The sequence below is a fragment of the Nanorana parkeri genome, unplaced genomic scaffold, assembly GCF_000935625.1.
Source record: "Nanorana parkeri isolate BGI_ZX_2015 unplaced genomic scaffold, ASM93562v1 scaffold123, whole genome shotgun sequence".
Lineage (NCBI taxonomy): Eukaryota > Metazoa > Chordata > Amphibia > Anura > Dicroglossidae > Nanorana > Nanorana parkeri.
In genome coordinates, this window is record NW_017306391.1 from 361770 (window position 1) to 378775 (window position 17006).

The window sequence follows — 17006 nt, forward strand, 5'->3', positions numbered from 1 at the left end:
TGATCCTAGTTCATTTTATTACTTCATTGCTGTGCTGTATGTGTATAGGCCAATGTAGTTGGATCTGTATGTGCGTTATAATTAATCAAATGTAATTGATTAAAAAACATTTGGATTAATCGAACGTGAAAATGTTAATCATTACCAGCCCTACTAGTTATACAAGTGTTTCTTTTACTGGAGTAGTTTGATAGACCACTTATGTGCTTACATTTTAAGATTATATACTTACCTTATTCCTCACTCTCCTGGCAGCTGGTGCTCTCCATTGCTGTCTGACACTCCTGGGTTTACAGATGAGTTTAATATCAAATTCATATTTTCACCAGTTCAAACTGCCAGAAAAAAATGGGAATATGTATTTTATATGCGTAAGCTTAACTTTAGACCTTGGTTCTGTATTATTAATGTCGTGGTATTTAAAAGGATTCTTTTAAGGGCATGAGTCTACCTTATCCTCTTGATAAAAAGAAAAAATTTACAGAGCAATGTTCCCACTGTTCCTGTACAAGGTGAATCTAGGTGCTTCTGATTTCCCTGTAGTATAGCATATAAAATATGTCCTGGGGATACACTTGGCAGAGGTTACAAATTCACGAAGTACCAATGTAAGGCAGCGTACCTACTTTCACTGCCTTACAATATCATGGATACGTCCCAGTGGAGCAGGACTGGAAGATGCACATTCTATGAAATGTGTCTTTAGTTCCTGAATGAGAATTGCTAATTTACACAAAGTTTATGAATACAGCGGTGTCAGCTGTCTTGGAGATATGCCTTCACTACTTCCTATAAATAGTCAAGGTTTAACTGCCAGCGTGGACAATTGCCAGTACTTGTATACAACTGTATATCAGTTTATCACATTTAACTGCTATCCCACATGACATTAACTCTTGGCTTATCAAACCCATGGATTTATGCCAGAGCAAAGATTATGAAAGAGTTTAACAAATCAATCTCCACACCTGACTGGAACTACTCCACTTAATTAACTTGTAGTATGAACAACTGCAAAAGCACCATCTAAACACACAAATGTATTTATTTTGTGTTTTGAAACGGCTTCCAAAATGATATATGCATATAATATCACCTGGTTCAGGATGCACTTATATTAAACCTGTCATGATAGGTTTAAAAAATGGTAACTTACTGGCGGTCATGTTGACCTTTCAATATTTTCTAAATGACTGAGCTGGAACACTTATGCAAATCAGGAGTTACTAAATGCATACTTGTTTAAGGTAAGTATATTAACAAAGTCAGTGTTGGCATAGCAGACAGGCAAATAACATTTCACAAAGATGTTAACATGACAGTTTTCCTCTGAATAGGACATAAAATGTATATATTAGACACAAAAACAATAATAAGAAAATATGCTGTACAAAGGTTACAATTTGCCCATTGCATATGATCAGTGTTCAGAATGTATGTGTATGGTCACTCTAAGTTATATCTAAAATGGCAATAACTACAGTAGCTACAGTATAAGTGTAGCATAAGTTTTATTTAAAGAAGACCCTTTAAATGTTTTATAGAAATACACTGTATCATCAAAAATGTGTGAACATCTGGGCATCACATCTACATGAGATTGTTGGACATGCCATTTCAAAACTATGGGCATTAATAAGCAGTTAGCCCCATAAGTGTGGATATAACAGCCTCAACTCTACTGAGAATGCTTTCTGCAAGACTCTGAAGTATATGCAGGATTTGTGCTCATTCAGTCAAAAGATTTGAAAGAATATTGGACAAGAAATATGTGAAAGGATATTGGACAAGAACACCTGGATTGCAAGCAGTGTTATAATTCATCCCATAGTTGTTCAGTAGGGTTGAGGTCAGGCCACTAGAGTTCCTTCAGACCAAATCCACCAAACCATATCTTTATGAACCCAGCTAAACTCAATAAATTAGAGTGTGTCCACATACTATTGGACAAATAGTGTAGGTTGCAAAGAGGGAAATGTCCTTTAAAGCTGGACTCCTTGCAAGAATCTAAATGTACAGTGTGAACTGGTTTACTTGCCAAGCTAGTCCTATGATCCACCGATTAGCTGCAGTCCTCACAATCCTTATGACCAGAAATCGATGAAGTGGTGATTGTAGTGGCAGCAATGGATTGTGCCATGCAGAGAAACCATAAATCTAAGTGAACTCACCAGCACCTCATATGTGTGAAAAACCCAACATGGATTTATTCACAATGTGTTACATGAAATATATAATCCCAATGTTTTGGGTCCCTTTCTCAGGGTAACATAGTAACTATTATGTTGCCCTGAGGAAGGGACCCTGCCCAAAAACATTGAGATTATGTATTTCAGGTGATGCATGGTGAATAAGTACCAGCTGGTGACTTCTCTTCGATTTAGTCCTATTATCAAGGCACCCCTACCAAACAGCACAGCGTAATCCAAAGCACACCCAGCCTTCTGACTGCACAATGATCAGCAGTACATTCACTAATCACTTTTTCTACTTATTGTAGCATATTTCCTGCAACACTTTAGACATCAGTCATTGTGTACACTGAATAACCGGAAGGTGAGAGTAAAGCAAAGTACGTCTACCAATTTTATAAACAAAATACTTTTTTTTTTAAATACATAACTGGATTTTTGGAATTTTTATAGCTGGGGAACTGTATAATGCAGAGTTCAGCTTTAGTACTTATTTGCAGTAATGTTTTTTACTGTAAATGTTCGATTAATGTTGAAGCGGCATGCATATTACCAATACAAAAAAAAATCTCAAGCATTCTTGCGCAACTATAATGTATGTAAAGAAAAGCATTTATTATCTGCATGTGATATATTTATGGCCTCATCTTAAGCATTTCTGTAAATTCTTTCTGCTTATATAAATATATGTGCTTATTTTTATATATGCCCTATGTGACATTTAAACACTAGTGACAAATTATATAAATGTGCTTTGTATTATGGGAGGAAACAAACAGTAAACAGTGTCATATACCATTTCTGTATGATTAGTAAAGTGGATGATCTGTTCCTTACCCTTCTTAATCGATTCATCCCACTTAATTTTCAACGCAAGGAATGTGCTTTTATTTTAAAAACTACCAAAGCCCCAATAGGTCTGCAAATATATACACAATACCAATAGATAAGCCAGTTAAAAGCTGCATACTTGATTTTACATGTGACATCAGTAATTACTTTTTCCTATTAAATGGAAATGTATACTTTTTTATTTTTTTTAAATAAACTGGTAAAATATGTTGATGTAAATAAGATTATAAGTACAGTGGCAACCATATTTGCTACATATCAAGGCTCTGCTTCCTGCTTTGTAGTGCTACACAATGGTTTTGCTTTGAGTGAGCTGGCCTATTGAAAACAATGCACTTCCTATGTGGATGATATGTTATCTCAACAAATACTAGAGACAGAGTAATTGCAATGTACCCCATGGAGATTTCTATAGTGGCTAATCTAGAGATCTCTATTTTCTAAACTCCTTTCATTGAGTATTCCAGCATATTATATTTTAAAGGAAATCCTTAATCTTGCACAGATTTAGTTTGTAATATTGGATCAGTATTTCGGTTAAAGAAAACCTTCCAAACATATCCTCCCTATACACACACCTTACATTTATACATTACATTCATGGGCACCCATGAAATACATAGAGTACTTTGGTGTAGGAAAATAGCTGCATACATGTGTCTGAATTGTGCTGTGAAGATCAGATAAACTTATCTTTTGTAAGTAAAAAAAGGCCTGATTGCATTTCCAAACCCTTTGCAATAATAGTAACTGAGGGTGCTCCACTTAGATGCATGAGATCCTCCCTCATTATTTTAGCATGAAATACAAAAGAAAATTTGAAAAATAAAAAAGTGTGCTTGTCGGTTTAGCACACTTCTAACTTCTGTGCAATTAACAAACAATATATATATATAATATAAATATATCTATATAGATATCTATATATATTTATTGTTTATCATCAAACTGTTTTCTCTTGAGCTTTCTGAGGTTATGTTTTCCTCCAAGCGACATTTCCATCCACAGTAGTTTGGTCATTTATTTGCTTATGGCAACCTCTGGATGTCAGATGGAAGTGAATATGCTGGTTCAAAGACATCATCCTCCACACCTTCTTCAATTGGTTTCATCTTGGAAGATGGTCTTGGGCAGGGAGAGTGACCTGTGAGTGAGAAAGTACACATAAGAGCATTACAAATTACTCAAGCTCTGGTTACTTTACTAGTACATTACTGGTGACAACACTCTCTATCCTTTAAAGAATTTTAAACCTCTCTTATATAACAAACATATTACAGTAGAAGTCTACCAAGCACCATATTTTAGGTACAGCGGAGAAGCGTTTTTTATTGTTGATTATGTTCCTTTGCATTCACTACTTATTCTTGTGACTGGAACAGGGAGTCCAAACAGTAATAACACTTCACCAGATGGTTTAACTTTTCCCACCCTACCCACCAAAAAATAATGTTTTGGGTAAACTTTTACTTTACCCTCTTGAGAATACCATTTCACACATTTTGAAATAAATGTGTGCCTTGGATGTGGCACATCAGAAGACCATATTTCTGAAAAAAGTATGGAATTGAGAATAGTCTGCAGTGGTGTGAGCAGCTTAGATGGACATTTGGTCTTAGATTGCTGTTGGAGCCCTTCTGCCCACTTGTTTGAATTTGGGTGGCTGATATGTTGTATGACTTTTACCTTAATTCTCCCCTTCAGCTTACAACTTGCAAGTTTTTAATGGGTTATTATGAGTACTTGTTTCCACTAAGCATAGTGTTTCATGCTCTCCCCCAATATAATGCTGAAAAGCAAGGCAGGAATCAGAGTCTGATATAGGGGAAGATGGCGTTTTCAAATAAGCTTAGGATACATACTATGGGGGAATTTATCAAAACTCGGCAGACCAAATCTGGAGCAGCTATGCATGACAACCAGTCAGCTTTCCTCTTTCATTTTAAAATTTTAACAGAACAAACTGAAGAGAGAAGCTGATTGGTTGTCATGGGCAACTGCTCCAGAGTCTGTCTGCTCCAGTTTTGATGAATTCCCCTCCATATGTGTAATGACACTCCCTATAAACAAATTTCAAACTCAGCTCAATGGGTCTACAGTATTTCCCACCTCCCAATTCTTCTGTTGGCCCATCAGTAGGAATGGTGTCCGCACTAACCAATACCAAGGCTGAAGAGATGGGAGGGGATTAGGCTCTCAACCCAAAAAGCTCAATACGTGTCTACCAGAGGTAATTAAGATTAGAGTGGTACCACCAGCAGCTCCGTTAAGTATTTTTTACTTCTGGTTTGCTTTAAAGGAGAACTATAAGGTGAGTGAAAATCACTCATCTTCATAGTTTGAGCCAACGTGTGACAATAAAACTGTCACACGTCGGCTCAATAGATCGGGAAGTGAGCGAACACATACTGTCGCTCACTCACTTCTCGATCATCTCCCTGCAGGGATCCCCCCCTTCTTTGTTTCTATCCTCCAGCGCTAACTGGAGGAACGGATGGGAAGGGGGCAGGTATAGCTGGCTCTGCCTCTAGATAGGTCACTCACGCAGCTGGGTGGATCACGACAATAATGTTGGGATCCATCCCGGCTGCGGCGGTCTCAGTATACCGCGAGCTGTAGCTTGCGGTATACTGAGCTTTGGGTCACGGAGGACGCTAGTATATGACCTCCCGTGACCCTTAAGAGAACTATGGGGAACAACACTTACCCCATAGTTCTCTTTTAAATTAGTTTTACTTTTAAGTACAAAGTGCAATGATTTGCTGTTATACACAAACTATAGTGACTAACCCACTATTCCACTTGCACAATCTGATTAGCTGCTGTGGGCTACTGAACTTTGCAATGAATTACTACACTGACTTTGTATGAGTTTTTACTGTCATTGCACTTTATATAATAAGTGTTATTAATAATAAGCTCATTAATAGGTATGCTTCAGAAAAAGTCTAAAAGCTGTACTACATAAAAGATGCTCTCTACCTAAATAAAAACTAAAAGGCTATGATTCAGCAATAGCTGCATATTTCCCAGCAGAACCACCTAATCCTGGGTCCTGTTATCTCTTTACATCTGACATCATGTGGAACAGAAGCAGTGTACAGAGCAGGTCAGTCTAACACTATAAAGGTGGCCATACACTCTACAACCATCGCAAGACCTTAGTCTTGCGATGGAGGATGCAAAATGTCACAAATGATCTATGTAAATAGTATTTAAATATTTTTAATGAAGATAAAGGGGCCACAGTACATTACAGGCGATGTAAAGCAACTGTCAGGTGTATGTGAAGACAATTAGTGATTCAGACAAAAAAATTATTACAGATGGAAAAAAGCAAGATAGCATGGAGACAGTCATGTAATTGTACCCTAGTTCCCAAGTGTCCAAATTCCTGCAGGACAAACCCCTAGTTTGCAAATTATCCTGTGCCTCCCTATTTCTTGTGAAATGTCCTGACAGGCAGGGGGCAGCACAGAAGATGACGTGTCAAGCGGCACACAAAGTGCACTGGCATTTCTTCTTTTTAGACAATCACTCGCCTCATTTTTCTGGGAATACTGGAAACTGTGTAGAATGTATCATTGCATTGAGTCATCTTAACACACTGTACCTCATGTATGAAAGTGCCATATCTTGTGATATTTACCTAGGGTAGCTGCAGTCCTACGGACATGTATGAAGTGTAATATGACATATAGGTTCACTCAACAAACAGGGTGAAAGACAAAGCTACTGTATATATTCAAAAAAGGGCAGTAACCCATGCAAACAAAGACGCTGCTCAAGGCAGGAAGCTACCTGACATAACTGATATTACATGCTGGGGCAGATATCACCCCCTGTAGACCAGTAACAGTCAAAATGACTAGAAACACACATCTAAACTTTATTTTCATAGAACCTATGCTTCTCGGTTCCATCTAGTGGCCGTAATGCGCTGTGAATGTCAACGTCAGATTTTTGCAGAATGAACGACTCTGCGAACGTTTTAAAAAAACACCCCAAAGTGTTCTGTGAATGGACAATGGAGAGGAGGGGCGGACAGAACTGCTGCTGTGAATGAGAGCTGTATGTCTGCTGTCGATGCACTTCCCAGCATTAGCGAGGTTGTAAATTGTAAAGAACAGACACCGATCCAGGAGGTGGCATAAACTTCAGAGATTTAACTATTTTTAACCCAGCAGGTTTAAAAATAAAATATTTTTTTCCTGGAGTTCTGCATAATGAGGCTGACAAGATTTGAACACATTGCATTAAGTCTTGCAGCTGCTGCTCTGCTTGATTGACATAGGCTATAACAACTGTGACAGAAGAACAACAGCTTGCTATTAATGTCAACACTGAAACGGACATAATCCAATAACTTTCAGTGAGAAATAAAGAAGCTCAAAAGAGAAAATACCCCAAAAACATTCACAGGGTTATTCACTAAAGGTTGAAGAGTTTGGAGAAGACAGGAGAAGTGAACAATCTAGGACAACATAGCTGAACTGGAAAGTGAGCTAAATTGGGGAATTTTTCCAAATCAGCTATTTTGTCCTAGATTGTTCACTTCTCCTGCTTTCGCCAAACTTTTCACCCTTTGTGAATAACCCAGTTAGTTTTGTCCTGTTCTCTCAACAGTCTGGTTTATTCACACAGAACGGATGTACATGCAGTTTCGCTGGAATGAGCAGCTCAAATTTTGTTTTCTATAAATAGAACCCAAAGTTTAAACATCATTGAATAGCAGACACTCTCTGTTGCCTGCACATATCTTAAAATATATTCTTCAGCACTCAAAAACATTTAAACCCAGGTATGCCGACATACAAATGTCAATGTGGCTCCCAAAATTGAGGGACTGGATCATGTCTCCTGCTTCCCCAATTCCTAATATTGGCTCTTAAAACAGAACTATGCCTTTCTACACTTTACATCCAAGAATAGTACCATCTTAGCCTCTATTTGGATTGCAGTTGTCATGGTGCTGCACATGTGATCATTGATGACACCAGCCATTTGGGGGTTTGAAAGTTCAGCTGAGAGCTGAAATAAGTACATGAACAACCTTGACAGAAGGCATGCCTTGAAAGTAACTGTTTTGGAAAACACTTAAATTGGTGGGTCTAGTTCCACTTTTAAGCTTTGAGGGCAGGGTCAACAACCAATAGTAAAGAACAGATGTTGGGAGGTGGCAGTCGGGTTTTAGGAAGTCAGTATTTGCCCATCAAAGCTCCCCATTATTCACTCATGTTTATGGATTTCAGTAGAAAGGGTTGCTTTAAAGAGGTTTTCCACACAAAAGGTGGGTAACCTGTTTACATAAATAAAGCTATAATGTAGAACTTAAATACATACAGTACACATTTAATTTTTTACACTGCCACCATCAAAGTCCATAATAGAAAGGTAAAACAATTTGGTGAGTATTAGTTTTTCAGTTTATAGGGGAAGGCTGATGCAGTCACTTAGAATTGTATTGATCTGAAGATTACTTGCAGCGGAAGATTTATTGCTTATGAGAAGGAAGTTTTTCATGGAATCTATCAATGTTGTTGCATCATCAGCATCTTTTAAACTATCACATCCCTGATTTCTAGCACATATAGTGACAGATGTATTATCCTAGATTAAGTTTAATCCTTAAAAGCCTTCATAAAAATTGTCCCAGTCTCTAAACTGTTGCAAGCTTGCCCGGAACCTCCTGGATGACAGTTTGGAGGTTTTGTAAGGTCACAAATGTTGGATGCAAATACTGTGCAGTTAAGAAACTATGCGAAATGTCACAAAATGTTTTTGTTGCAAACACATTCATGAATTCCCCCGTGTGTTTTCTATATACAATATATATTTGGTCACATCTTATGCCCTGATGAAGAGACCCTGTGCGGTCTCGAAACGTTGGCTCCTGTGTTTGTGTGACGTTTATGTAATCTATATATATGTATGTAAGTAAGTGCTACATGATTGCTTTATTTTTGCATATGTATCAAGAAGGCTTGAAAACAAATAAAAGTGTAGCAGCTGGGGATTCTGTTTCTTTGGGAGTTGCATTTTAAAAGTGTCGAAAATGTAAACAGTAACTTGTTTATGTGCCCTCTGCAAATCAGAAGTTTAAAAAGTGTTGTTGAGCAGCTACAAGGTTACCACTGTGTGGAGAGCTGTTCAGTTTTCTTTGCACCTTGCAACTGATTCTTCTTTGCCATCAAGTAGAAAATCACATTTAATGTTAATGAATCTGAATTCCCTACTTAATTTTCTTTTCCTGCACCTGTGAAGGTACACATGGACACAAGCTGATCATTGGAAAAACTTGGTAGCGATACTGACGACTTTGGGTACTAAGCAACCTTCCCAGATGACTGTCCTCAGGGGAAGATTCATTTGACTCTTGGTTTTCCCAGCTGACCCATTTCACTGAAATAGGTCTGATCATGCAGGTGGCCTTTCACATCCTCCTACTATGGGTAGACAGCCTGTGTCTAAGTACCTGCACACTGATCTGTACGGGTGTTCAGGTTCAGGTCGGAGTGTAGCCATGTGCAGCTGCATCAAGTCATATGGATGTACAGGCGGATGCATGCGATCACAGGCTGCACCTGCCCCTCATTAAAGCAGGTCTCTACATGGGCATGCACACTGTACTGATGTGCACACCCATGTGAATGACATCTAAATATAAATGCATGCATGCACAATAAATATGAACATGTCCGTACAGAAATAATTGTAAAATATGAATCAGTCAGGTACAGATCTTGTCCCAATATATAAGTTCTATCTTATGTTTCTGGCCTTTTTAAAACATGGCATTCTAATGGTAGTGCAGGTAATCATGAAAACTTAAAGTGCATTTCCTCTTTCGCAGTCAAATTGAGATAACACCTATTTTATATTTGTTACATGTTCCCATTCACACAGCATGAGCCAAAAAAAATATTTTAATTATTCTTGCAGGTTAAATTGTTTTCTCTTGGGTTAGGGATTCTCTGTTTTTTACATTTTCTAATTGCTTCTCCTCCTTTGTAATGTTAGGAGGGGTTTTGAGAGGTGAGGGGTTTGTGAATCTTCTCTTTACTGTGCTGGCTCATTGTATTATAATTTTTTAAGTAGATTTGAACACTGCCTGTTCTTACAAAGTGTTAAAGCATTACAACCCTGGCTTCTCTGTTGTATGTTAATGATGTTAATGAGACAAAACACATTTCACACATTTCAGTCCTAAATCTTCCTATAAGGACAAATCACTGTGAAGGTGCTCAGAAAAACTTGAACATTTGCCCACTACAACAAAATATTTAATGTGTAAGAAATATTTTTTACAAATTAGTTTTATTTTGTGAATGGGAACATATAGATGGGCTTTCTCAAAGTTGACTGCAAAAATAGACTGCACTTTAAGAGTAACTGCACTGCCTATCCTAGCAAAATCACTAAAAGCCATGCAGCAACTCTGTATCTGTTGATTTGCAAGGCCATATACAGTATACAATGCTACTGAAAAATTGAAATAAATTTTACAGATGTAGTTAAATCATAGCCAGTCAGGCAGGAAATATGTACTCCTAGTCACCAAGCAGTATAGATTTTACTCCATCACCAATAACGGAGTCAATACACCATTAATTTTACTTTACGCTAGATATCAATATTTTAAATTAAAGTCAATAATGGTAATATCTTTTATATGAAGTCATAAAACTGTTTAGTTAGCTTATGCTAGGGCTGCAGCCAGCAAAAGGCTATTTGCATATATTAGATATATACAGTATATTAATTACAGAGTAGGTTTGAAAAAAACCTGACATTTGGAAATTCAGCAATTACAACCTTTTCTTCTTGTTCTTCTTCTTAGCTTATTGAAGAAATACACAAAATACCAAAAGAAGTGATGAACAGAAATCTTTAGGACCCAGATGACTCCAAAGGATCTTCACTGCAGTGCTACGAGCAGATCCTGGACTTAAAAGTTAGGGCACTTCTTTCAAAGAACATGACCTTTCCCCCAACATCCTGTGTGTACTGCTGGCCCCACAGCATACTACATGTATTGCTGGTTCCTTGGCATGCTGTGATTGCTGCTGATCCCACAGCATTCTCTGTGCACTGCTGGTCCCACAGCATTCTCTGCGCACTGCTGGTCCCACAGCGTACTCTGCGCACTGCTGGTCCCACAGCGTAGTCCGCGCACTGCTGGTCCCACAGCGTACTCTGCGCACTGCTGGTCCCACAGCGTAGTCCGCTCACCGCTGGTCCCACAGCGTAGTCCGCTCACCGCTGGTCCCACAGCGTAGTCCGCTCACCGCTGGTCCCACAGCGTAGTCCGCGCACCGCTGGTTCCACAGCGTAGTCCGCGCACCGCTGGTTCCACAGCATCTTCTGTGCAACGCTGGTTCCACAGCATCCTCTGTGCAACGCTGGTTCCACAGCGGCCTCCGTGCACTGCTGTTCCAGAAGCATCCTCCATGCACTGCTGGTCCCACAGCGTAGTCCGCTCACTGCTGGTCCCACAGCGTAGTCCGCTCACTGCTGGTCCCACAGCGTAGTCCGCTCACCGCTGGTCCCACAGTGTAGTCCGCTCACCGCTGTTCCCACAGCGTAATCCGCTCACCGCTGGTCCCACAGCGTAGTCCGCTCACCGCTGGTCCCACATCGTAGTCCGCGCACCGCTGGTTCCACAGCATCCTCTGTGCAACGCTGGTTCCACAGCGGCCTCCGTGCACTGCTGTTCCAGAAGCATCCTCCATGCACTGCTGGTCCCGCAGAATTCTCCATGCACTGCTGGTCCCGCAGAATTCTCCGTGCACTGCTGGTCCCGCAGCATACTTTGTGCACTGCTGGTCCCGCAGAATTCTCCGTGCACTGCTGGTCCCGCAGCATACTTTGTGCACTGCTGGTCCCGCAGAATTCTCCATGCACTGCTGGTCCCGCAGAATTCTCAGTGCACTGCTGGTCCCGCAGCACCTTGCACGCACTGCATCCTGCATGCACTGCTTGTCTCACAGCACCCTTTGTGTGCTGCTGATCCCTCTCCTCTTGCAGGTCATACCAGAAGTCTGACAAAGATTTTTAAAAAACACTGCATTCTCTGTTCTCCAGAACACCATATTATTCCTTGTAAAAAAGGAGGTTCAACTTTTGATTTTAAGGTGACTGCAGGCCACCAAATAAGAGCCACAATTTCAGTTTTGGGTGGGGTTAACCTTTAAAAGGGTTGTTTCACATTACATATGCACATAAGAAATAAATCTGAACTTCTAGAAAATAAATCTGAACTCCACTAACAACAAGAATACAGAAACATGATTTAACATGATTTACTAACCAATGTTTGACTGTAATATTCAAGATGACGTTTAATCTTCTCATATTTGGTCTTCCCTACTCAACTTGCTCATGGAATTTTTAAATAAAACCTTTGCGTTTTCATTACATACCTTGTTTAATACCCACTGATGTAATCCCAAAGTCTGTGTGCTAATCACTATAATAACTCCCTCCCTGTATCGATGATCAGTAGAAGTGCCTTTATCCCCCATTTTGCATTAATATTCAGTGCCAGTGCTGTTGACTCCCCTTAACCCCCCTTCCCACTTGCATTAGTGGTCAGTGGCAGTGCTTTTCACCTCCTCTTAACCAACCCCTTCATTAATGGTCAGTGGCAATGCTGTTAACCCCTTCTGCACTGATGGTCAGTGGCAGTGCTGGAAACTCCCCTTAACTCATCCCTGCATTGATGGTCATTGGAAGCTCTTAACCCCCCACCCCCTTCCTGCATTGGTGGTCATTGACGCTCAGTTTTTTCTTACCAGATCGCCTGCTCCCATGTCACTCTCTTCGTAATGAAGTTAGGCTGTGTCTATACTTTTACTATCAGGCGGAGATCAGTCCACCTGAGAGTAGTGATTAGCACACAGGATTTATTTTTAGTGCCGGGTGTATTTTTAGTGCCGGGTACGAGAATGCAGAGAGCATCCCAGAATCCGGCATACAGCTGCCACCCTACTCAACACGCAGCAGGCCACACACAGAACGCCGCATATTGGGCACCAATAGTCGACACAAACGTTCATCAGGTAGTAATGAACACAATTTCGCACATTTGTTTGTAATAACAGCACTTACATGTTCCATACTTATTTATCAATGAGTAATAATTATGTTGCCACATAACGTGATTATTTATTAACACAGTTTGATTGTTAGCTATGTGGTAATGCACGGACTGTTCATATGTAGATAAATAAGGTTAAGGTACTAAGATTAATCCAGGACCCAAAAAGTGTGGACATGTAGGGGCAAAAGTGACAGGTGGTGGAGTATCAGCTCAGCATTGCTTGGATTCTCTACACCACCAGGAAATACCATGACACTCTTCTAGACTCTCATTATTGCTTCCATGGGAACACCTACACAGCCAAATGGTTGCCTGAAGCTGTCATATTGTTTGTATTGTTGTTGTGATCAATGTATAATCATCCTAAAATCACCCAAACAGCTTTCCAAATAGCAACATTAGAAGAAACAAGATCCTTGCAGCCAATGAGAGTGCACAGCTTTCATTTTTATGGATTATGAGATGTGAAAAGAGTGAAAGATGCAACGAGAAGAGAAGTGATGTAAGAGTTAGCTTGCATTATGTTAACACACAAGTTAAACAGTGAAGACCATAAATAAATAGCTTTGTGATAACTGATGATGACCAGAGGAAAACCTAATTTTTATGTAATCACGTATAAAATATTCAAAGCCATCAAAAGCTTTAGCATTTCCACAGCAGTCAATTAGCTCAGTTCTCCATCATCAACAAGAGGTCAACAATCTATCACATTGTTGAGAGGATGATTGATTTATAAACATTTACACAGTAAAGCAGTTGCATTAGTTCAACAATTACATTATTATCCCATCAAACAGGATTTATAAATTACCTATTAGTTCCTTTTTTTTTTTAATATCAACAGAAAACATCATGCGCCACACGACCCATTCCGTAAGAATTATAGAACTCTTGGTGGTTATTCCCTTAACGTAAAAGCAGATGGTTAGTTTTTCTTAGTCAAACAATTCACACTAATTAGTTTTGGAACTATTCAATATAATAAAGAAAGGCAAATTAATAGGTTTAGCAGTTTAAAGACCTACAATAAAGTGTGGCAACAGAACAATATGTTGATCTGCTGCGAGTTAATGCACTTTGTGCATTTCCCTTTGTCTTGTTTAAATAGCTTATCTTTACACGTTATCTGAGCAACTATAATTTATACGAGTCTTGCTTTGAAAAAAAACTACTTCCATAGTATAAAATTGTATGTATTCATATATTCTGAAACTGATGACTGCTACATCATTGACCTGGGACTTCCACACAGAACCAGAGGACAAAAAGAAAAAAAGCAATGATCATTTGTAAAAAAATAAAATAAAATCCCATGGTGATATAGAGTTACAGGATATGACGCGTAGAGATGAGCCTTGGCTTGGTGCAAAGCCAATTTATCCAAGCCTGCTCAAAACTGACTGCCACTCCCTTCACCTGGCCCAATCAGTGGTTGCAATCCCCTCCCCTTTGTGACATATAGCTGTGGGTTGGGGAATGTGCCTCTCTGTAACTGATTGGGACGGGAGGGGTCACAGTTTTGTGCGGGCTTGGGTGAACTCTGGCGATCTGGGTTCACATCAAGCCCAGCTTCATCACCAATAAAAAGCTTTTAGTCCAAGACATTAAGATATATGCATTGGTTTAAAAATTTCAAACAAATGGTAAAAAAAGAAACTTCTGCAATAAAGTCAAAAGAACATAAAAATTCTAAAGAAACAAACTTACTAGAGTTCCCTACATTTTATAGACAGTACATTACACAAATTGACTAATGCATGCTTTAAAATATCTCTTTACCTTCGTAATTAAAATGCTCTTTCAGCATCATGCCATGCTTTTCATATTTTGACCAACTGTAAATGTCATGCTAAAGCAATTTTAACTAGAATCCACCAAATTAGCATAAAGTGCTGGAGCTGTTACAATACCATACCATGTTTGTATACTCACTGTGTAAAAATCTGGGTCACAAAGGAACCTTTATTGTCTTGTGCTTCCCTAGCAAAACATACACTAATAATGGCCCTCAAGCTGCATAATAATTCTTGAGATAAGCAGTTACTTGATACATGACCATCTGTTCCTCACACTAAATAAGACAGATGCTGACATGCAGATTCTTTTATGATCTTGCTGAGAAACCTACGTAGAGAAGAGGCAGTTGAAGTTCCCCGCAGAAAGTTATGCAGACCGTCTTCACTGTCACTTGTGCTGGCCATGCTGTTTCTCATCTGCATTACAGACAGCTGTGAGCACAGACTGGGCTGCCTATCCATTTTCTTTGCCACCTATAAAAGAAGGAGAAAACATTTTCCATGAACTGTAGATATATCTATATCATTTCTGCCTCTGTGTTGTGCAAGCAATGTGTGTTATCTCCCTCCCCCCCTCCAGACAGTGTATTGTTGGAAAAGGCAGAGCTGGTGTTTACTGATCATGATACAATGGGTGACAGGGAGGGGGGCAGCTGATTACAGTCTGATACACCGGGTGTCCGCCTGATTTTCCTGTGGAGAAAATTTAGAACTTTTAGGCTTCAGGCCTAATAAAATCTTCTTTTAAAAAAAAAGAAAGCCTGCAATATGAGTCATGAAAAATGTGCACATGTATACATCATCACTGTACATGTACATGACCACAATAAATACAAATCACTTAAAAAGGTGAATATGGACTTTAAGCGAAACAAAACAAAAGAGACATGACTGGCGCCTATGCACAAAGCCAAATGGTATACCAAAATGCCCTGTATTCTATGTTGTTGTAAGAAAGAAGGCAGGTTATGTACTGGTACGTACCATGGGCATCCCTATTCCAAGCATTGCCCCCCCCCCCCCACCCTCGTGACACTCGTCTGCAGCTGCGGCTGTCAGATGAGGCTGTGTAAACCGACGGCAGGGTCTGGTGGGCACGTACACATGCTGTGGGGCTGGAAGTAGGTGGAAAGAGAGCTGGAGGGGAGCGAGGGGCGGTGACGGGCCGTCCTGGCCGCGGGCCCTCTGTCCGTGCCCGAGTGCCCAAAGGGTCAGTCCGCCCCTGATCTATATATATGGAGAATCAGCAGGGGCAGATGTGGAGAATCAGCAGGGGCAGATGTGGAGGATAAGCAGGGATAGATGTGGAGGATAAGCAACGGCAGATGCGGAGGATAAGCAAGGGCAGATGCGGAGGATAAGCATGGGAGAATCAGAGGGGGCATAGGAACTCGGTCGGCTGCTGTGAGGTCTGTGAGGAAGAAGCTGGGACCGAATCTCACTTTCACTTTCCCGGACAGCACTCCTCTGCCAAGCCCGAGTGCCCGAAGGGTCAGTCCGCCCCTGATCTATATATATATAGAGATACATCTATATATATGTTCTATGTATATATATAGAGAGAGAGATAGATATATATGGATCTAGACGTGTAATCTTGTTTTTTTGTTGCTGTGGGGCCCTCTGTCCGTGCCCGAGTGCCCGAAGGGTCAGTCCGCCCCTGATCTATATATATATATATATCTATCTATAGATACATCTATATTTTTGTTCTAGAGAGAGAGAGAGAAAGAGAGAGAGAGAGAGAGAGAGAGAGAGAGAGATATGGATTTAGACATGTATTCTTGTTTTTTTGTTGCTGTGAGAAAGAATAAGCAGTAAACCATCCTGCACTGGTTTAAGAAATAATTGGGTCCAGGGAAACAATGATGACACCAAATGTATGAGTTCCAAAGACATTGTTGACTGAGAAAAGCTTGTATAAATTATTGACAGGAAAAAATTTTATTGTTTAAATGTAAACAAATTCTTTTTTTTTTTTTAATTAGCCTTAAATAAGGCTGGGAATGTTTGAAACACCCACCATGATGACATAACCTGTCCTGGAGACACAACGGAAAG

At 39.8% G+C, this 17006-nt stretch overlaps 1 protein-coding gene across 2 annotated transcripts; it reads right to left on the reverse strand.

Annotated features, from left to right (window-relative positions):
- Positions 1–4000: 4000 nt before the first annotated feature.
- Positions 4001–15415, reverse strand: LOC108784667 (blood vessel epicardial substance-like). Of its 2 annotated transcripts, none has more exons than XM_018553535.1 (2): positions 15278–15415; positions 4001–4188 (listed from the first exon to the last, which is right to left on the reverse strand). In XM_018553535.1, the coding sequence occupies exons 1-2, from the start codon at positions 15405–15407 to the stop codon at positions 4073–4075; spliced, it is 246 nt and encodes an 81-aa protein (XP_018409037.1). In that variant the 5' UTR covers positions 15408–15415; the 3' UTR covers positions 4001–4072. The 2 variants fall into 2 exon arrangements, 1 of the variants encoding a protein (XP_018409037.1); XR_001941084.1 differs by lacking the exon at positions 4001–4188 and adding an exon at positions 13979–14054.
- Positions 15416–17006: the final 1591 nt, after the last annotated feature.

What these genes read in the sequence shown, in the direction of transcription:
- LOC108784667 (XM_018553535.1), bottom strand. Translation starts at nt 15,407, where the DNA reads ATGGATAGGCAGCCCAGTCTGTGCTCACAGCTGTCTGTAATGCAGATG. An exon ending in TTCAACTGCCTCTTCTCTAC is followed by an intron (nt 4,189 to 15,277) that starts GTAGGTTTCTCA and finishes TCTCACTCACAG; the next exon opens with GTCACTCTCCCTGCCCAAGA.